This window comes from Perognathus longimembris, chromosome 28 (genome assembly GCF_023159225.1).
Source record: "Perognathus longimembris pacificus isolate PPM17 chromosome 28, ASM2315922v1, whole genome shotgun sequence".
In the NCBI taxonomy this organism is placed as follows: domain Eukaryota; kingdom Metazoa; phylum Chordata; class Mammalia; order Rodentia; family Heteromyidae; genus Perognathus; species Perognathus longimembris.
Window position 1 is genome coordinate 91901170 of NC_063188.1, and position 23311 is coordinate 91924480.

Here is a 23311-nt window from a genome sequence, read left to right on the forward strand (position 1 = left end):
ATTAGGTATAAATATAAGATGATATATATGGCATTTTGTGTGTGCAAGTACTCAGGTTTGAACTCTGGGCCTGGATGCTGACTCTGAGCTTTTTAGCTCTAAGCTGTCACTCTACCACTTGGACTACAGCTCCACTTCTTGTTTTCTGGTGACTAATTGGAGATAATATTCTCACAGACTTTCCTTCCCTGCCTGGCTTCAAACTGCGATCATCAAATCTCAACCTCTTTAGTAGCAAAGATTCCAGATGTGAGCCACTGGGCATAATACATACCATTTTAACACATTCTCTGTCGGTCTCCCTTGCAGCTATACTCTTTTTTCCCTCTCATGATTCTATTCCCTCTTCCTCTCTCCATCATATCTTTTTGTTTTTATGTTATGAATCTGTAGGGATTCATCCTAGTTCTTAGTCCAAATAACATTTGAGTCCTTTACTAGAAAATGTGATAAGAAATTTTACTACAAGAGATAGAATCACATCAAAAGGTGTATATGTTTATCACTATCGTGCACATTCTCTGCACCACAGATTAGAAACCTTAATTGTCTATGGGGTCTTGAGACTGTAACCCTCTTATTTGAAGTTCATTAAAAAAAATTGAAGTTTCTTATTGCCTTCAGCTGTACCTTATATAGACATTGATGTGTACCTTAACCAACAAAGTAAAGAATTTTTATTTACTGTCCTTAAAGCAAGAGTACAAAATTTGTAGCCTATAGTGAAACCTTCCTAAAATTTGATAACATTATCTCTTAGGAATGGCAAGTTCTAAAGTCCTTAAACAGAATCTCTTTCTTTGAAAAGAATGTAGAAATAAATAGTTCACTGAATAAAAGAACATTTGCAATAAATAGATTGGAATATATTATTTCTCTTCTCTGCTTAAGTTAGGAAAAGATGATATAATGGACATGATTCCCTTAATAAAAATGCCATTAAATTAACACAAGGCAAGCAATATTGTGGTATGTGATTCATTACTGCATTCAACAAGGATCTATTAAAAACTATAGGTCAGGTACTGAACAAGATAAACAAATTCTCTACTCCTATGGGGCTTACCTCCTGAGGCTTTTCTAAAGGTTTTACTACACCATGATTATGCGAGTGAGGAAAGGATACAAAAATATATTTAATTATTCTAGATAAAACCCACAGAATGTACTAATATATGTGAAAGGTATGATCCAGGTAGCTGGTATACTTACAGGAGTGTGAGTTAAATATTTGCTTTGAGGGAATTTATCTATTTCCCAGAAATGTTTTAGTTTAGATGAGTATTTTTATAACCTAAAATCTAATTGAACCAATCTCCTCTTAGATGTTGTTACTTATAATTTCTCTATTCTCTGTTACACTAAATAAGAATAATGATGCAATGAAAATAATTTCATGAAATTTAAATGGGAAAGGTTGATGCTACAGATTAAAAAACTGTATGTTTTACCTAACTCTTTACAAGAACCATAATTTAGTACCAACTTGTCTATTCTCATTTGTATATTAGAAATCTCAGAGTAACTGTACAAAGTGTATGCTACTGATGCTTTCCAAAATATGAATTTGATTAGCTATATCTAACTCAAAGGTGAGACAGATATGCAGATTTTTGACTACAGACACTGATTTTTTGAAACTCTGATGTCATTCAAACATAATTATTTCCAGAAGTGGAGGTGGGGCAGGAGAGGTTTTATTAAAGAAGGTTACTTTGGATATGCGGTAGAATTGGAAGGTGACCCACTAGGCTCCATTGTGGGGGGAAAAGTTAGAGAGAAATGTGATAATCAATAAGGGAATGTTCTTGAGTCTCTGCAGAATTAGATTAAATGTGAGAAGTAATTAAATTAAATGTTTAGCAGAATGCAAACACTAACATGATGGTTAAATATTGGAACCTGTGTTTTGTAAATAAATATTTACTGGAAAGAATCTATGTTTATTCATTTATATATTATCTATGGTTGCTTTTGTATTATAATGTACAATGACACGATTAAATAAATACAAATGACCTGTAGTGGTGAACAAGTTGAAGCTTTTTATCTGGCCTATTATAATAAAGGTCTATGGGCATTTGAATTATATACTGGGGAGAATATGGTTTACCACTGAAATATGACATGCAGATGCTAGAAATAGTAGAAAAATAGACAGATTTGCATATCATTGTGATTACACCCTTTTGCTTCTTATTTATTTAAATATAGACATGTAGAATAAATAAAGCATAAATAACAACCTATAAACCTTGATTTGGGAAGTAAAGCAAACCCTTTTAAAGTGGTCACATAAAATGCATAATAATCAGTTTCCTTCATAATGCACTATTGAATGCTTTGTTTGGATTATGGCAAACTTTAGAGATGAAAGTCATCTTGGAGGGTTATTATGTAAGTAGACAACAATTGGCTTGCATGAGTTTTACATATTCCATTTATTTTCGTAAGTAAATACCATTTGCCCAAGCAATTTAATACTGAAATCTTTTCATTTAAAAAATATCGAGTTTATAAGTGAATGATTAAATAAGACTTTATTTTTATATTAAGCTTTAAGATTTAGGAAAACATGTCACTATTTGATTTTGGTACCTTGTGTCTTGTATATACATTTATTTGATTTGGGAAAGGGGAGGAGAACAACAGAATGGTAAGAGAAAGGACAAAGGTTGAACCAGGCAACAAGGATACTCAAGAAGACAATATTAACATTACAACTTGGCGGGGGTGGGAAGAATGGGAGAGAAAAAAAGGGAGGACATAAAAAGTTGGACAAGAAACATACACACTACCTTATTATGTAACTGTAATCGTCAGATCTCAGTCTCCTGAGTAGCTAGGATTACGGGCAGGAGCCACGGGAGCCCAACTCTCATTCCTTCATGATGGGAAGAAATAATGTAGGTGCATTGAGGACTCATTTCTCCCAATGTCCATTATAGATGTGATTTCAGTTTCTTTATCAGACCCATTTCTATAGTGATAATGGAGATAATCTGGAACTAATGTATGCAAAGAAATTACTAAAATGTTTTTGTTAATATAGTTCTGTAGTATAATTTGAAGCTTTGCTCTTTTTCCTCAGGATTGCTTTAGCTTTATATCTGTGCTTTGAAATGAATTAGAATTGATTTTTTTCTATTTCTGTGGAAAATGACATTGAACTGTGTTTTTTTTTTTTTGTGGAGATTGCATCTAGTGATTGATCTTGGTGCTGAAGCCACTTTCACAATATTAATTCTGCATATTCATGATCATAGCAACATTTTCTATCTTCTAGTTGTCTTCTCTAATTTTACTTCAGTATTTTATAGCTGTTTCATAGAGTTCTTTCACCTCCTTAGTAAGGTTTACTCCTAAATAGCAAGTTTTGAGGTTCTTGTGAATGGAATTGTTTTAATGATTTCTTCCTCGGCATTTTAATTACTGGCGCATGGAAAGGCTACTAATTTTTGTTTGCTGCTTTTAGGGCCTGCTGCTTGGAAACAGTATTTACCAGATTTGATAATTTTTGGAGCAATCTTTAGGATCTTTAAAATATAGTAATATATTATTTGCAAATAGGGATAGTTTGACTATGTCCTTTCCTAAGTATATTCTCCTGTATTTCTTTTTCTTGCTTTATTGCTCTGGCTAAAAAATTCTGTCACTAAATTCAACAGGAATGGAAAAATAGACATCCTTGCCTCATTCCTGATTTTAGTAAAATATTTTCAGTATTTATCTATTTAGGATGATGTTGTTTGTAGGTGTATCATACATAAGTTTTACTATGCTTAAGTATGTCCCTTCAATCCCTACTTTCTCAAGGCTTTTATTATAAAGGAATGCTTTACTTGATCAGAGGTATTTTCTTCATCTATTGAGATTATCGTGTGATATTTATGTTTGTTCATTTATTTATTGGTTGGTTGGTTGGTCATGGGGCTAGATTTCTGGGCCTGGGCACTTTCCCTTGAGCCACGAAACCACTTCTGTTTTTTCTGGTGGCTAACTGGAGATGAGTCTCACAAACTTTCCTCAGGCTTGCTTTGAACCACAATTCTCAAATCTCAGCTTCCTGAGTAGCTAGGATTATAGGCGTGAGCCACCGGGCACCTTGCTCTTTTATTCTTTCATGTGATATTGATTTGTATGTGTTAAACCATCCTTGTATCCCTGGAATGAAACCAACTTGATCATGGATGTAATCTTTTTGGTTGTGGAGCTTTAGCTCAGGGCCTAGGCACTGTCCATTCGTTTTTGCTCAAAACTAGAGCTCTATCACTTCAGCCAGCTCCACTTCTGGTTTTTTGGTGGTTAATTGGAGAAAAAAGTCTAGGACTTCCTTGTATGAGCTGGCTTGACATGTAATCCTCACAACCCAGCCTCTTGAGTAGCTATGATTACACGTGTGAGCAACCAGCACTATGGGTGTAAACTTTTTATGTATTATTGAATTCAGTTTGTGAGTATTTTATTGAGAAGTTCAGAGTTTATGTTCATCAGGAAATTGGTCTATAATATTTTGGGGTAATATCCTTATCTGACTTTAGCAGCAGAGTCTTACCAGTTTCATAGAATGTGTTTATGTTCTTAAACTGGGAATATTTCATTACCACATAATAAATTTCATTAAGAGTTTATGGTGCTAGTAAACATATATTTATTTTAAACTGTTAATTTAAAATTTTGAACTCACTTTATTCAATAAAATAGATTTGTCAAATTAGGATAAAAACATATTTTGTGAGCTAAACAATTTGGTTTCAATTCTAAAACACTCAATTACTTTGTGACCTTTGGCAAGGTATTTAAATTTTCTACTCTCATTTCCTCATTCTCCTGTTCTGTCCCTTCTCAATGTGTTGTAAGAAAAATAAAAAAAAATATGTAAAAAAAATACAATGCACATTAAATGGTTATAAGATTCACCAATACTAGAAGCCCAATAAATAATGGCAGCTGTTGTGATGTTGTGATTGCTATTGTGTACCTAGTTGTTGTTGTGATTGTTGTTTTAATAATGTTGTAACAGCAGCACATATTATTTTTTCTTTTCTGAAATCCTCATTAGGGCTTAACTGCTAACTCAATTTCAGCCACAAGCAATATTTAAAATTACCTTCTTAATGACATCATTAGATTGGATGTCATGTACAGTGTTGCATGATGGATTAATTTCTCATAAATCACCTTTGTAATCATTTTTCCTACTTTAATACCCCGGTTTACATGTTCCATCTCTGAGGAAACACAGTGAAACTGTGGCAAGAATATTTCCAGATATTAATCCTGGTTCCCCTGTACTGCACTTCTGTTACTTAGTAAAAGAGCCACTTGGTTATCCCTCTATAATCCTTTAGTTCAAAATAATATTTCAGTAAGGGATAAATAGATTACAGAACACACCAAAAATTCATCATTCATGCATTGGCTTAGACTCTATAAAAAGAAATATGATACGTTTAAATGAACTAAGAATGAAAAAATAATTCAAATCTCTTTCATATATTTATACATTCAAAAAACAAGAAAACTGTTTATCCAGGTTAAATCTCATATTTCATTTTAAGGCTGACTTGGGAAACTTGCCCAAAGATATGAATTGCATCAGTGCTCTAAAAGTATTCCATGAAAGACTGTGCTGTCTGGAAACATTCAGCTATCTTTGCTGGATTACAGGTTTCACTGTGTATATGTAGCCAGTTGGTGACTTACTTCTGTTTGAATTGCAAAAATCAAGCCCCTCAAAACATGTATTGATCATCCAACTGCTTCCTAATAAAAATAATTTACTCTTCCAGTGAATATTGGACCCTCAAATTCAGGCACTGTGAGCATTTCTTAGAATTAAGATTGTGTTTATCATTTTATATTCATTAGATCACACAATCTTTGCAAATATACTATAGACATATATCTTGTTTTTTACTTTTTACTTTTTAAAAATTTATTGTCAAAGTAATGTAAAGAGGAGTTAGAGTTTCATATGTAAGGCAGTGAGTAGAATTATCAAATTTATTACCTCCTCACTCATTTTCTCCCCCCTTTCCACTCCCCAATTCCCTCCTCCCCCCACATTGTATAGTTGGTTTACAGCATATTGTTTTGTAAGTATTACTGCTGTATTGGTTTGCCTTTTACCCTTTATCTCCCCATTTTGATGTTCTCCTTTCCTTCCCTAGTTTCAATAAACATACATGCAATACCCAGGTTATGAAAATCAGTTATAGTGACATCAGGGGTAGAACCATGGGGAAGAAAGACAAAAGAGAAAAGAATCATTTCACATGGTGTGTTCAAAATATAAACAACAAAGATAAACTACTTATTTCCAAAATGTGGATTTCATTTCACTTAGCTTCATCTTATTTGTTCATATGTACATAGCTATTGAGCTATTGTGATCTTGTGCTAGGACTATACTAGGCATGTGCTAATTATTACCAATGAGGGAAACCATAGAATCTCTGTTTCTCTGTGTCTGGCTCACTTCATTTAGTATGATTTTTTTTTCAAGTTTTTCCATTTCCTTATGAATGGGGCAATATCATTCTTTCTGATAGAAGCATAGAATTCCACTGTGTATATGTAGCACATTTTCTTGATCCATTCATCTACTGAGGTACATCTGGGGGGATTCCATATTTTAGCCATGGTAAATTGTGCTGCGATAAACACAGTTGTGTTGGTAGCTTTAGTGTGATCTTGCTTGTGGTCCTTTGGGTAAATGCCCAAAAGTGGGGTTTCTGGGTCATAGGAGAGCTCTATATTTGGCCTTTTGAGGAACCTCCATATTGCTTTTCAGAGTGGTTGAACAAGTTCACACTCCCACCAACAGTGTAGTAGGGTTCTCCTCTGGCCACATCCCTAACAATATCTGTTGTTATTAGGGTTGTTTTTTTTTGTTTTTTTTTTTTTTGAGAGTGGACATTCTTACTGGGATGAGATGGGATCTCAATGTTGTTTTGATTTTCATTTCTTTTATGGCCAGTGATGTTCAGCACTTCTTCAAATGCCTCTTGGCCATTCTCATTTCTTCTTCAAAGAAGTCTCTCTTTAAGTGTTTAGCCCACTTAAGAAGGGGGAAGTTGTTTCTTTGAGGATTTGTTTTGAGGGAACTTAATTTCTTGAGTTCTAAGTGTGTTTTAGATGTGAGTGTTTTGTCTGTTATATGGCCAGTGAAGATCTTTTCCAGTCTGAGGGCTTTCTATTTATCTTGCAAGCTATATTCTTTGCAGTGCAAAAGCTCTGCAGCTTGATGCAATCCCGTTTGTCCAAACTTTCCTTGATTTGCTGTGTTTCTGGGTCTTTATTAAGAAAGTTTTGACCTGTGCCAAGGAGCCCAAGTATTTCTTCTATTTCTTTCTGCAATATTTTCAGGGTATCTGATTTTACTTCGAGGTCTTTGATCCATTTGGAATTGATTCTGATGCAAGGTGATATATAAGGATCAAGCTTTAGTTTGTTACAGTACCATTTGTTGAAGAAGCTGTCTTTCGTCCATCCTATTTTTTTGGCTCTCTTATCAAAGATTAAGTAGACATAGGTCTGTGGGTTCATTTCTAGTCTTCAGTTCTATTCAATGAACCTCAGGCCTGTTCATGTGCCAATACCAAGCTGTTTTTATTACTATAGCTTTGTAATAGAGTTTGAAGTTTGGTATTGATATTCCTCCAGCACTGTTCTTCATTCTTAGGATTGATTTTGCTATTTGGGATCTTTTATTGTTTCATATCAATTTTTGGATTGCTTCCTCTATTTCATTAAAGAGTGGTGTTGGGATATTGATGGTCTTTGCATTGATTTCTAGATAGCCTTTGGCATTATTGCCATTTTCATGATGTTAACCCTCCCAATCCTGGAACATGGGAAGTTTTTCCTTTTTTTCCATTTCCTTAGTTCCGCTTTGATTTCCTTTTTCATCTTTTTAAAGTTTTCATTGTAGAAGTCTTTCATTTCTTTGGTTAAGGTTATTCCTAAGTTTTTTTTGAGACTATTGCGAAAGGAGTTGCTTTCCTGATTTCAGCCTGGCTGCTCACATTGTTGGCATACAGAAAAGCCATTGATTTTTGAGGATTTATTTTATATCCTGCTACTTTGGCAGTTTTGGATCAGCTCAAGTAACTTGGGAGTAGAGTTTATGGGGCTCTTTAAATACAGGATCATATCATCTGCAGAGAGATTTACTTCAATTTTCCTTATTTGGACCCCTTTTATATTTGCCCCTTGCCTAAGTGCTCTGGCTAGGAATTCTAGTACTATGTTGAAGAAGAGCAGAGAGAGAGGACATACTTTTCTTGCTCCTGATTTTAAAGGAAATCACTGTAACTCTTCACCATTAAGTATAATGCTAGCTGTAGGTTTTTCATTCAGAGCCTTTATTATATTCAGGAATGTTCCCTGGATTCCTAGTTTCTAGAAAAGTTTCATATATTTTTATAGTCCTCATTTTCCAGATGAAGAAATAGAGACAGAGATTTTGAATAACTTACCTAAAATATGACACATAGTAAACTGGGTTTTAAAAAATGTTTATGCGTGGAGTCAAAGATGTAGCTTTGCCTTTTATTAGGATGCAATGGAAATAATACTGGAAATTTTTATGCTTAGAAATTGTCACTAAAAGAGTTTCCTGAGGTTATCTTGGACAATGCATTAGAAAAATGGGTAGTCATTAGTTTCCTCTAATAGTTTTGACTTTTCCCTCTCCTCCTTTATGTGTGACTTATATCTTCAAGGAACATAGATGACAACACCTCCTCCTTTATCACACAAAAAGACACCCTTAAAAATGTTTGTATGGATAATGTTGAATAAATTTTAGTTTCAGTGTTCTTTAAAACAATGAATCCTACTTCATTTATTCGTTATTATGCTTTTCTCATTAATATTTGCCCATTGAAATGTAGAGAAACATAACCTATGCTAGTAAATATAAAATTTCAAATAGAATTGAACATTAGATAAATAAGCGTTCCAATATGTGATAGTGGTATCTCTATTTAGAAAATTATTGGTTTCAATGTTTTTGTGCAGAGATTCCCCCATAAAATGAGAGATCATGGTTCCTAGAAAACTTGCTTTGATTCTATGACTTATAGAAATTATTCACAAGTTAGATATGAAATTCTATGATGATAAAAGCATAATTAGGGAACTGAAATAGGAAGTATAAACTTTTCTAAGTAATTATACTTCCAAATCCTCTGTAAGAGATGATTTTGGTACTGTTTTAATTCTAATAGGTTTATTAAAATATGTAGTGGTGAAATTCAAGAATAATTTTTCCTTTATGAGTTTTATTTCACTGGAAATCATTTCCAATTACATTTCATGAACTGCACATAAAGTTGTTCTTAAAGAAGAATAAATATACATATATATGCATTTAGACATGCATTTATATACTATGTCAAATTAAAATTAAAATTTAGAAAAATATGATTGATACTTAAAAATATTGTTTAATTTAAAAATGTTCCTGATCACAACCAACTGAAATGAAAACCAGTGATCTACACAAAGAATTATTCTGAGCACAGAGGACACTTTTATCATATTATACCTTATTATGTATGCAAACATACATATATACATATATATATACAACTGAATATGTTATCTGGTTTAGTTTATTGTTATAAATAATATTGAGATGTATATATAATTTTATGCAGCTTTGAATTTAGCTCTAAGAATCTTTCTTTGAAATGTTTTGCTTATATGGACCTCCTTAGAAAAATTCATTTTGATTTTTACTTTAAGAAATTTAGATAGTCCTTTGAATGCCTTTTGTATGATATGACTTTTAAATTGTTTTCTAAAGATTATAATATTTTAATAAAATTGGCCTAATGGTAGAATATAATATTTTGTCAATTAAATAACATCTTGAATACATTATCACTTGGAGATTGCTTGAACATTATATTTTTAATAATTTTCTCAGAACCCATAAGTAGGTTCCAGATTGAGGTTTCGATTTCAGAAAGAGATGACTAAAATAATTGATGTTTGTTCTTAGGCGTTCTGGGGGTCTTAGAGTAATCTTATTTTGGAAGTAAATATTGTTGTCATATTATATGTAAGTGAATCAATACTTTCCATGATGATAAATAACTTCCACATGGAAGAGGACTTCATGTCAGAATCCAGATTCAAACACTAGCTATTAGCCTCTAAAATCCCTGGAGTTAACAGCCACATTTTACTGCATGTAATAAATCTCCTATCTCTTCTAATCTATAACCTACAGAGCACACAATGGTCCGGAGTGGATTTTTACATATATACAGGCCTGACTATATAATTTGTGGGTCCCAATTAAAAATGAAACAAAAACTCTTTTTTTTCATAAGGTATGAAAAAGCTTGTTATAATTACTAATATAAAATAATTTGTTCCCTGGTGTCTTTTGGAACTTGCCGCAATCTGATTTTCTTTTAGCATTATACTGAACAAATAAAATTGGAAACAGAGAACTAGCACGATTTTTACTGTGCATTTTTATATTGTACAAAAAGTTGTGAATGTTTACCCTACACAAAATCAGCAGATTACATAATCAGCATCTCCTTTCTATACGTTGAATTGATCTTCCTATCATAAATGTTTTTAAATTATCTTTAAGTAGTTGTACAAAGGAGGCACCATTTAACCAGCTTATGAATATAACACATCTTGGTCATTGTTATGCATTCAATATTCTCTCCCGTCTTGTACCCACCCCCTCCCTCACTTACTTTTCTTTTTTTTCTTTTCTTTTTTTTTTTTTTTTTTTTTTTTGGCCAGTCCTGAGCCTTGGACTCAGGGCCTGAGCACTGTCCCTGGCTTCTTTTTGCTCAAGGCTAGCACTCTGCCTCTTGAGCCATAGCACCACTTCTGGTTGTTTTCTTTATATATATTGCTGGGGAATCGAACCTAGGGCTTCATGTATATGAGGCAAGCACTCTTGCCACTAGGCCATATTCCCAGCCCTTCCCTTACTTTTCTTAATTTTTTGATATATACAATGAATTCTTGACTACATATTTCCACCTTGCCTTCTTCACTCATCTACTGTTTTTCCTCTTGGCCTCATGCTCCTTATGTATGTACCCATTTCCTGGTACTGGTTTTGTTGAGCTTTGATCTAGCCTTTATAAAAGATTATATTATTTGAGCTCTCCACAGAGTCTGTTATACTTCAGTTAGCTCATTTGTAACAACTTGCATACCATTCAAATGTTTTACTTATAGATTTTAGGAACATTCACCAGAATTCTCTACTCCTGTTAATTTACAATACAAAATAGAGATACACATAGTGTACCAATCTCCTTTACTCATGTTAATACTTCATTTCATTTTGGACTTCATTTATAAGACCCAAACATAAAGGCAAGATTATTAATAATTTAAAAATGATAACAGTGGGTAAAGAAACAGAGGTGACTTCTGAGCTCAGGGCTCCATGTGAATGGATATGTTACAGATGCAAAATTAAGTTTTTACCTATGTACATTTCTCAGAATAAGTTTTTGAAACTTCCCTTTTTAATTCTTACACTGCTACTTGTTATTAATAAGTATGTAGGAATAGACAAAAAAGATATGCAACCGGACTTGATCAAATCCTAAATACCTCTAGAAATTATCTCGTCTTTGAGTTTTTCAGATACTTAGGTCTTACTGACATATTTGAAGAAGCATGTTTTCACTTATGAAGATAGCATAGTTTTGCTAGTTGTCTATAAACAGCAGAGGAATTTATCATTTGACGAAACGATCACACTAAAAATTCTCCCTGTGTTTTGTCATCTAAAAGAATCTAATAGTTGCAAAATTCATAATACTAGTATTTTAAGATAAGAAAATTTATCAGATGAGAAAAGTGAGCACTACTAGCTCAGTGAGTGAAAGCACATTATTGTGTTGGACTGGAAATGAACATTGTAGACCTATAAAAAACTGGATTTTCTCTAAGCAAGATCATGAAATCTCTTCATTTATCCATCTGTCCTTTGTTTCTTTTGCAAAACTCTGTTAGGTTTCCGTGCTTGCTCATAATATTTGGAGTATATAGAAGGATCCAATATTTCTACAATACTTTTTGTCTGCTTAAATATATTGCAAGTTTGTCTGTGTACCTTCCTTCAATATGAAATCCCCCTTGAATATTGTCTTTAGGAATTCGGAAGTCTAGAAACTTACCCATCACTTCCTTGATGCAAAGGAAACTTAATATAGACTTTCTTAATTACTCTGTTTTTCCTTGATAATTGCCTTAACTCTAAAGCACCATGTAGATTGTCCTCAAGATTTCTCCTGTTGCTAGATAGTACAGGTTATAGAGAAGGTGAACCTGCCAACACATGCCAAGTTTGTAGGTTGATAATGAGTGGTAAAGACTACTGTGTTTCTTTTGCTTGGCTTCAGGAGGGGGCATAGAAAGCACACTGCTAATTACAAAGGAATCCTTTCTTACAATGTTTCTTCAAGTAAATGCCTTGCTTCTTCTTATATATCTTTGTGCTGGATAATAGATTAAGATTTGTGAGATTCGTTTTGTCATAACCTTCTAGAATTTTTCCCCCACAGGTAGCCTGCAGTTTCTTTTTAGGGTTATTAATGCCTTGTATCTTTTGTTGTTCTTGGTTTTATGAGCCTACCAGAAAGTCTAAGAAAACAGTTTGAATTCTCATTTAATAACCTCTTAATTACATTGGGTAGAGAATGACTCATATTTTACTTCTCTTAAGAAAATATCTGGATATTCATATAATTCACTTCTGGTAATACATGTTTAATTTATACAAGTGATTATATTGTTAGAAAATTAAGACCTGCCTTAAAGGTATTTTTTATTAGCTTCACTCTATCAACCCACACTTACTTTCTCACTGATATTTTTAGTGATCTATAGAGTTTTGGGAAATATTTTATTACTTATACCCTCTTGGGAAGAAACATTTTCTTCAAAGCCATTGAAAGAATATGTAAATTTAATTCCAATAATGCATATGTAAATGATTGTAAATATGAACTGAGAAAGCTACCTATGTATGAGATTACATAGCATATAAAATTCTACCTAATGAGACAATATAGTGTTTCACCCAGTAGCAATCTAGAAGAGCATTAATAAAATGTTAATTTGGTATAGATTTTTACCTTTTTAACCGTCATTTGAGAATTTGTTTTGTGTCTTTGTGAAGATGTTAAAATGCAGGCCCACTATCCTATGTGTCTGCTGTTCATGTCTCTGTTAATGCATGTGGACATTTCTAGCATTTTAAATATTTAATTTGATTTATCACTTAATGTACTAAAATAGTCTGCTAAGACACTAATTGTATAACACCCAATTTATTTTATTGTTCAGCATTTGGAAGCTCCTGAAGACAAGTCATTTGGCAGTTCATTGACAGAGACTGAAGTAAACCTGGACAGCTACCAAACAGCTTTAGAAGAGGTACTCTCATGGCTTCTTTCGGCAGAAGACACACTGCAAGCCCAAGGAGGGATTTCAGATGATGTAGAAGAAGTCAAAGAACAATTTCATACTCATGAGGTAAAAAAAAAGAACATTAAAATTTCTGAAATTAATCTAATTTTAATGGCAAGTTTTCTTATTTTTTCACTCGTTCCACAAGGTACCTATATTTTGAACATTTGCTTTTTATATTAAGATAGAAACAACAGTATGTGCTTGGGGTATTAATAGCCAGTATTTCAAGTACTTCTTTGGATAGCAACCCTCCAAGGTGTTGGGATGTAGGTTGTCAAGGACTCCTGGAAGAATACAAAAGCCCAGTTTCTTTCCTTTGTGTTAGATATAAGCCACAGCATAGTTCATAATTATACCTTGGTCGGCTACGGGACCCACATTGGAAATACTTTCCTGAAATCACCTCCTTGCTTAGGTTCTTTCCTTTTTCTGTTCCTTTCTTGATTCTCCACTTCCCCTTTCTCCTGCAAATCTTCTTAGGATCTATTCCTTAAACATCACTTCTACTAGTCTTTCTCTTAGGGTCTGCCTTTCCAGAATGCATCTTACGATAATAATTTTACTTAAATCCTGTTTGGAATGACATGGTTTCCTGAAAGAAAAATTAAATGAAATAACAACTCAATTAATAAATGGGCTAGTGATAGAGACTTCTCAGAAACAGTAAAAATGGCTAATAGCCACATGAAGAAATGATCAACATCTCTGGCCATAAAGGAAATACAGTCAAAACAACACTGGGATTCTACTTCACTCTAGTTAGAATGGACACTATCAAGAAAACAAACAACAAATGCTAAAGATGATGTGGCTGAAGGGGAACTCTAAGGAAATGTAAGCTTGCTTGTTCAACCACTCTGGAAAGCAGTATGGAGGTTCCACAAAAATCTAAACTTAGAGCTTCCCTACTACCCAGAAATTCCGCTCCCCGACATTTATTCAACAGAACACAAACAAGGTTGCAATAAAGCCACCAGCACAACCACGTATATTGCAGTACTACTATTCACTGTAACAAAGTTATGAATTCAGCCCAGATGCCCCTCAAAAAAAAAGACTGGATCAAGAAAATGTGGTATATGTACATAATGGAATTTTGTTCATCTATTGGAAAGAATGGTACTGTACCATTAGTAAGGAAATAGAAAGAGTTGAAAAAATTTTAATTAAAGTAGGTCAGACCCAGAGAAATATAGGTTGCATGTTTTCTCTCATTTGTAGTGATAGAATGAACCTATAAATCTATAATAATCATGTTGAGCTTTATGCAAGTGGTTACAAATGTATTGGCTGAAGTATAATAGACTCTATGGAGATCTCAAATTCCAACAAAATCAACACCAGGAAATGATGATAAACAAGAGGTGTGAATAAGGAGAGATGAGTAGATGAGTGAAGGGGAGAATGTAGTCAAAAATTTGTTGTATATACCACAAAATTAAGAAAAGTAAGGGAAGGGGTGGGTTGAAGGGGGGTGAGACTGTTTACAGGTGAGACACTGTTTAAGGTGCATTGTATTCAGAAACTGCCTTATTATATGACACCTCTTTTAACAAATACTTAAAAGATAATAAAAATTTAAGAAAAAGAGAATGCATATTTAAATGCACAGCATATTTAAGACTGCAAAAATAAAAATGTAGCTCACAATGATTAAACTAAGTTATTGATTATAATTGTGAACTTTTTTTTCTGTCAGGGATATATGATGGATTTAACATCACATCAGGGACGGGTTGGTAATGTTCTACAACTGGGAAGTCAACTAATTGGGTCAGGAAAATTATCAGAAGATGAAGAAACTGAAGTAGAAGAACAAATGAATCTCCTAAATTCCAGATGGGAATGCCTCAGGGTGGCCAGTATGGAAAAACAAAGCAAGTAAGTGTTTGTTTTGAATTAATGAAAACAGAAAATTTATATGGGCAGAGTGGCATACACCTCCAACACTAACTATGTGAGAGACTGGGGCAGAAGGATTGTCAGTTTAAGGGAAGCCTGAACTGTGTACTAAGACTGTCTCAAAGTACCAAGTTTTAGAATATGAGCATTATTTTTGTACAATGGGATGGCTTACTGTGGATTCCAAGTTTGTTGGTAATGTAAGCAACTTTTCTTCATGGGATATTAATGTCATTAACATTTTGTATTTCAGTTTAATTATTGAATTGTAAATGGAAAGTCAGTAAATTTTTATCTGAAGAAGTAATCTTATAATTTCCTATAATTTTGTCATACATAATATTTTCTAGTCTTTAAGAATTAAAATATGAATGTAGATAACATGAAAGTGTGCATAAAAAACATGATACATAAAATCAATATTAGCACTAATTGACTGGAATCTTTCTATTCCTCAAAAATATTAAAGAGTTTTTCATTAGCTAATGGACATTGTCTTGAATAAAGTTTCTCAACTTTGCTTGTTCATCCTTATTCAAGTATATAATTGGATTTGAGTGATTTTGAGAGTATATTAATTTTATCAAGAGAAGATCTTTTAAGATATTTCTGAATATAGCATATTTCTTACAAAAGTAACAAGCAAATTTCATTATTCTAGATATGTTAGCTTTGATTTATATTGTTAGGTGTGTGTATTCATGTAGAGCCTATTGAGACAAGATAGATTTATTTTAAAATGAAAAAAAATGAAGTGCCAACTGTGGTTTTGAATACATTAAACTAAAGAAATTGTACAAATGCTGTAAGTTTACTTAGCTATTATTTATGAAGATTAAAAGCTTTAAACCAAAACCAAAGGAGCTCATTAGATATGCTGAAAGGATTGCTATTCCCATACTAAATTATAGTGTGACAATAGGGAGCGAGATAACACATTTTTAAGCTCATATTTTTTCAAAGAAAAAGTAAGGTATATATAAGATAGAATTTTCACAACTTTATGAAAAAAGATACTAGTCTATCTATAATGACATTTTTCTCCTGTTGACATCATTGTGATGATTGAAACTCATCCTAAAGGTGAGTGTTGTACTAGTTATAACTATTGACTTTGTCTTTCTCTTCACAATACCCACAGGACAACTTATTTACTGTATCCATTTATCATCTTGAATCATGCAATACAGAGCTGCCTAGTTGTACTCAGATGCCTGCAGTCTGTAAGCTAGAGCTTCCATTTGCTCTGGTCTATGCAACTTAACTAGAGTAAACTCATAAAAATTTTTCTAAGTCTCCTTTTAAAATACTCTTCCCATAGTCACATTGTGTCTTCCTTTGTATACTCTACTTTTCAATCTTCTGAATTTCCTTTTTCTCAGTAGGACCAATGAATTGCCATTACCTATTCATACTAATCAATTAATTCCAACTTAAAATGAGTTGCAAGAAATGTACATTCAAACTGAAATTACAATTCCGAGACTTTGTTTGTTACTATAACATATTTAAGTTTATTTAAAAATTCCCCTGTTATCTAATATTAAATGACCAATAACAACTGTATCTATACATAAAAATGTATAATTTCCTCACTCCCATACCATTGGAATATGAAAGCCTAAAATCACAATATTACCACTTATCCAAGATTAGCATATAATTACTTTGTCCTGAGGGGATGTTTGAGGACTTCTGTTTGTATTGCAGGTTTAAAAATGATTTTTTTAAGAAGTCTGGGGAAAACTTTTAGCTTTTTTTTTTTTTTTTGGCCAGTCCTGGGCCTTGGACTCAGGGCCTGAGCACTGTCCCTGGCTTCTTTTTGCTCAAAACTAGCACTCTGCCACTTGACCCACAGCGCCACGTCTGGCCATTTTCTATATATGTGGCACTGGGGAATTGAACCCAGGGCTTCATGTATACTAGGTAAGCACTCTTGCCACTAGGCCACATTCCCAGCCCAACCTTTTAGCTTTTAACATAACATCTTATACAGTTTCAATAGTTACACATTAAGAAGCCAAGTACCAGTGATTTAGGCTTTGTAAGCCTACCTACTCAGGAAGCCAAGACCTAGAGCATCATGGTTTGAAGCTAGTCCCAGTAGAAAAGCCTTTAAGGTTCAATCTTCAATTAATTAGCAAAATGACAAAGTGATGGACTGGCTTAAAGGGTAGAGTCCAAGCCACAAGTCCATAAGCAAGGAAGCTGAGAAAGAGTATAAGGCCCTGAGTTCAATTTCCAGTCTCAGCACACATACACAAAGAAGTTTATCTACATGTAGCCATACAATTATTTACCACCACTAATTTGACTTTGGTAAAATTATTAATAAATCTCTAACATGTGGAAGTTAAAATAAGGGAACTACATTTAAATAAAATAATTCCAGCACATAGACTGATGAATTGGAAATAAGCTAAATAAATTTGTCTTGTTTTATACTATATATTACCAAGGGGTTGGTGGTAGGTAAGGGGAGAAAAAGCAAAAGTTACAATTTCCAACTGTACAAGTACAAGAAGATCACTGCTTTGGGACAACAGACGATTTGCTTTTCTATGAATAAACTAATTAATTTGATTGAAAAATGCAACCTGCAGAGAGAAAAAGAGATTTACTGACATTTCTACAAGGACTCACAAAGATAAGCACAGCAAGTTCCATCAACTTCTCTGATAATTGTAGTTAGGACATGAAGGGGGAAAGTAAAACCTTTGTGGTGATAAGGGAGAAAATGAAAGAAAATCAGAAAAGAGGCCAAGTGAAGTTATGTTCTGGTTTACATCAGCAGGAGCAGAGATATAAATAGTATCTGAGTGAAAAAAAGCCATAACATGGAAAATCATAGTGAACTGCCAACCACATTTTGACTAGACAAAAAAAATGTGTAATATATCTGCTTCATCTTATTCCCCTGAAATCCTGTCTTTTCTAATATGAAATATGATAATATACGATAATGAATAGGGGTGCTAAAAAGGGTGCTAGCCAAATGGATGGGTTGTTTTATCTCAAGTAAAGTGACTAGTACTTTGCATATGTGAATATATGAATGAATGAGTGAAGAATTTAATTAAATTCTTTAGGTTGTTCCAAAGTTTAAATTGAATATTTGCATGGAACATTTTTTAAATTAATTTATTTTATTGTTATTATAGAGGTGATGTACAGAGAGATTACAATTAAATGAGTCAGGGAATGAGTACATTTCCTTTCATACAGTGTCTTCTGTTCCCTCACTCTCTCCCAGTGCCTCCCTCCCATCTCTACCCACAAGTTGTATAGTTCACTTTCATCACTGCTGCACTTTTTCAACCTTTTGCCCTGAATCCTGTACCTTTCCCCCAACCCTTCCAAAGATGTACTCTTGAATACACCATACTTAAAATAAAAATGACAGAATTATCAAAAACTGAAAAAAGAGAAAGAAAAGAAGTCTCTTGTTTCCATATCTTGGAGTTTATTTAAGAATGAACATTATTTTATATAAATATGTAGAGGTACTTTGGCATTGTACTTTTGGGTTTCTCTCCTCAAGTATCCTCTTTTTGTCTCACTGTGTATGAATATCTAGAATACAGTATAATTTTGTCATATTGCAGTGCATTTTAGATCAAATTTCCACATATCAGAGAGAACATGCGCTCTTTGTCTCCCTGACGTTGGATTACCTCACTACTTCCATCCGTTACTTTGCAAATGATGTAATTTTATTCTTTCTATTGGCTGTATAAGATTCCATTGTGTATAGATACTACATTTTTTGATCCACTCATCTGTTGTGGGGCATCTAGACTGTTTTCTTATCTTGGCTATTGTGAATAGTGTAGCAATGAACATGGATGTGCCAGTGTCCTTATCATGTCCTGGCTCATGATGTTCAAGGTAGATGCCAAGGAGGAGTTTGGCTGAGTCTTAGGGAAGTGTATGTTTAGTTTTTTGAGGAAACTGCAGACTGCTCTCCAGAGTGGTTGAGCTAGATTTGTTTGCAACAACAGTGCACAGAACATTGTACAATCTCAAACTCCTACTTGCAATTTTGCATTATACGTTGGTAAATCATTAATTTATTTTACTTTAATATGTTGAAGTGGTAAGCGCTTGAATTTCAAAGGGGTTTTAGAGTGGAAGCATCAGCATAACTAGTTAACTTGTTAAAAATGCAGAATCTCTGTCAGTTGGATTTAAACAACGAGAATCTACAATTTAACAAAATTCCAGTTGATTGGTTACTAAGTATATTTAAGTTGGCAAAGCACTGATCTACCTGAAATAAATATATAATAATGTGCAGCCATACTCCTTTCTCAATCTTCACTTACATATTTTTCATCCTTATTGTGTCTATTAATTAATTTGGAACAACTATTTTAAATGTCCAGAAGCTCAAAAATTGTCCATGCGATGTTTTATTCAAATCTTAAATGTCAATATTATTATTCAATGGTGATTACTACAGTAACAAAATTCTGAAACAAATATATGAAATAGAAGTGCCAGTAGCTAACATCTTAAATTCTAGCTATCCAGGAGGCTGAGATTTGGCCAATCTTGTTTCAAAGTGATCCCAGGTAGAAAATGCAAGAGGCACTGAGTTCAAACCACAGAAACACTATAATCTTTCTTTCTTTCTTTCTTTCTTTCTTTCTTTCTTTCTTTCTTTCTTTCTTTCTTTCTTTCTTTCTTTCTTTCTTTCTTTTCTTCTATCTATCTACCTATCTCAGTATTGACAACTAATTGTTGCCTGCAAACTTGCAGTTATTAACCTGTGATAAAATGGCACATTTGTTCAAGCTACATTTGGCTATGACTGTAGTTTTTCTTAAAATAATGAAAACATTTTACTAAGTGTGGATAGTCCTTATTCTGCTAATATAAACTATTTTGACTCTTACAGCTTAAATTACAAATGGGAAAGTCAAGTACCTAGAAGTTATAGAAAAGAGAGAATAGCATTTTTGGAAACAATGCTTCTCATATTAAGATAAACAATGATAATTGTTAAATTAGGTTTCTTGTGCATTCATCCATCCAACTGACATCTATTATCTACTACATTCGCCGTACTGCTCTTAGTACTGAGAAAAGCAGATTCCCTTTCATCTTGACCTTGGCCTTATAGTTCAGTTCCAGTAGACAGACAAGTAAAAGTATGTATATGATGTGAAAAGAATGGTGTGATGGCATCTGATGATATAAAGAAAAAGAAATTGCAGAATGATGTTAAAGAAAGGATCCTTACATGTGTTATTGTGAGTCTGGGAAGGCCTTTCTGATAGGATGATATTTAAACTGTCTAAACAAAGGGAGAGAATATGCCATGGCTTGCAGATAGCTCAGACAATGATAACAAACAAATGGAAAGGCCCTGAGGCAGGAGCAAGCTAGATTTGATGGAAAAATAGTAAGTCCATCTAATCAAAGTTAAAATAATTGCATACTGGTTGATTAACTAAAATATATTCAAAGGATTAATAGACTGTCTTGACAAAAACAGACCCAATAGACAATGACCTTTTTTTTTTTGGTGATACTGTTTTGGTTTGTTTGTTTGTTTGTTTTTGCCTATCCTGGGCCTGGATACTCTGGGAGTGGGTGCGGTCTTTGAGCTTTGTTTGCTCAGGGCTAGAGCTCTAACACTTAAGCCACAGTGCTACTTCTGGCTTTTTTTTTTTTTTTGACCAGTCCTGGGGCTTGAACTCAGGACCTGAACACTGTCTCTGGCTTCTTTTTGCTCAAGGCTAGCACTCTGCCAACTTGAGCCACAGCACCACTTCTGGCCTTTTCTGTATATGTGGTGCTGAGGAATCGAACTTAGGGCTTCATGTATTTGAGGCAAGCACTCTTGCCACTTGGCCATATTCCCAGCCCCCTTCTGGCTCTTTTGAGTAGTTTATTCTAGATAAAAATCTCATGAACTTTCCTGCAAGGCCTGCCTTGGAACCATGATCCTCGGATCTTTGCCTTCTGAGTAGCTAGAATTATGGGCATGAGCTACTGGCACCTGGGTTATTTTTTAACTCCGGGCCTTTTGTTTCCTAGGTAGGCACTTTGCCATCTGAGCCATATGAGTAGCGTAGGAGCTGACACTTTTATGATGTTAGTTTTAATATTTCTGAGTGGGAAAATGTTTAGACTTTCATCTATTTCTTCTTATGCTCGATTGACAATTAACTTACACTTAAGGAATTCCTTAATTATGTATTTTGTGTCTGTTTATACCAGGTAGTTTACCAGATAATACTAGTGGCAAAATGATTGAATCTGAGTCTTGGCTTTCATTGCTATCTAGATGAATATGATCTCAGAGTGTCTACATCACCATTCTTATTGGAGAGAATTTAAACATTCTTCTAATCACTAGATCTTAATACTTGTCATTGGATTGTGGTGACATCTGTAAGTTTCCTCATTCACTTTGTAAGTATTCAATCAGGGAGATTGAATGGAGCCTTGCCCTAATATATTTATCACAGGAATCTTTTCATCCAGCCATATAGCTTCTTCATTATGATACTGATAATACTTTGAGTTTATGTTTCAAAATGCAAATGAATTTCTGTACATTTCAGAATTTAATCTTGTTCTGGATAGTTGAGGAATGTTAATTAAATTGTTACCAAGCAATATGAAGAGGAGGAATAAAATAGATCAAGAATATGAAAACAATAACACGTTTTTGTTTTTCTCATGTCATTCTTTATATAAAAAGCAATGCTTTTATCCCATTCTATTATGTGGTCAAATAGATAATAATACATGTCTAATTTATGGGAAAGTAAAAAATTTCCTTTCATTTCTATTTTCCAGAAGGGATACATTGTGTGTATTTTAAAATATTTGTTGTGAGATTGTCCTGTAAAAACTCTGGTTTCCTGATCTGGTTGTAGGGTATAGTTTAATCATAACAATCATAATTAGCAGAAATCTTTGAAAAGCATAAATGACCTGTTCTTATTGTTTCCCATGGTCCAAGGTGTCCATTTGTAGGACAGGTGGTGCTTTAGGCAGATGAAGGACACATTAACTTTAGAAAAAAAATAATCATATGAGTCTGTTGGAACCTTGTTTTGCTTCATTCCCCAGTGGAAACTCCTATATTAGTATAGCCACTGCTAGACACAAGACACTATCCAGTGCTAGTCATTGCCCCTGGGTCTTGTAAAGAATACCTTGGAGGGAAGAGAATCCACTGACTGGGAAAAGAAGACAAAATGCACTCATTCGAAACTTCAGCATGGCAATAGGTTGTCATGGAGTGCCAGTGTACTGCATAAAGCTGACAGAATAAAGAGAACAGGGATGGTTAAAGTCTTATGTGACTCAAGGACATTGCTTCTATTAAGATTCTAGATTTTAGCATGTATTTCATGAGACATTCAAGGAACTTTGATAAATGTTACAAACCTTGGGAAATGAACAATATTAAAGATTGCTGTCAGGAAATCTTTAAAACCTCTTCACACATTTCTGAATTTATTACTAAAACTTTTCTCTTAAAAGTTCAATACTTTTCTCCTAATTCAAAGCAATGTTTGCCTTTTTGAACTAGAATATATCATGTTTTCTGAGTTGTCCATTTAATGATATATCATAAATATTTAAAATATCTGGTCATTCATTTTACATTGTCACTCTATGTTTGAGGAAAAATGGTCCTTGAAATTTATTATGCTCTGTATCATTAAAGTAAACTTCATGCTGAGAACAATCTTCTTGACAGTAGCAACTGTAATTTGCATTTCAGTAAGAAGTACATGTAAAATTATGTATTAATGACAATCTTTTTATAAAATCCCACCAAACGATCTTCTTAATTCTTCTGGTTTTTTTTTTTTTTGGATACGTATAATCAGTGCCATAAATGAAATGAGAAGTCTATATAAAAGTCATCTGTTGGTTGGGAATGTGGCTTAGTGGTAGAGTG

The 23311-nt window shown here is 33.5% G+C and overlaps 1 protein-coding gene across 1 annotated transcript in view; it reads left to right on the forward strand.

The window, feature by feature from the left end:
• The window catches only part of Dmd (dystrophin), a 1916788-nt gene that overhangs the window by 508177 nt on the left and 1385300 nt on the right, over positions 1-23311 (forward strand). The window contains exons 10-11 of the mRNA XM_048336444.1: positions 13354-13542; positions 15179-15360. Of these exons, the coding sequence (XP_048192401.1) occupies positions 13354-13542; positions 15179-15360 (371 nt within the window). The remainder of the gene's footprint in view (positions 1-13353; positions 13543-15178; positions 15361-23311) is intronic.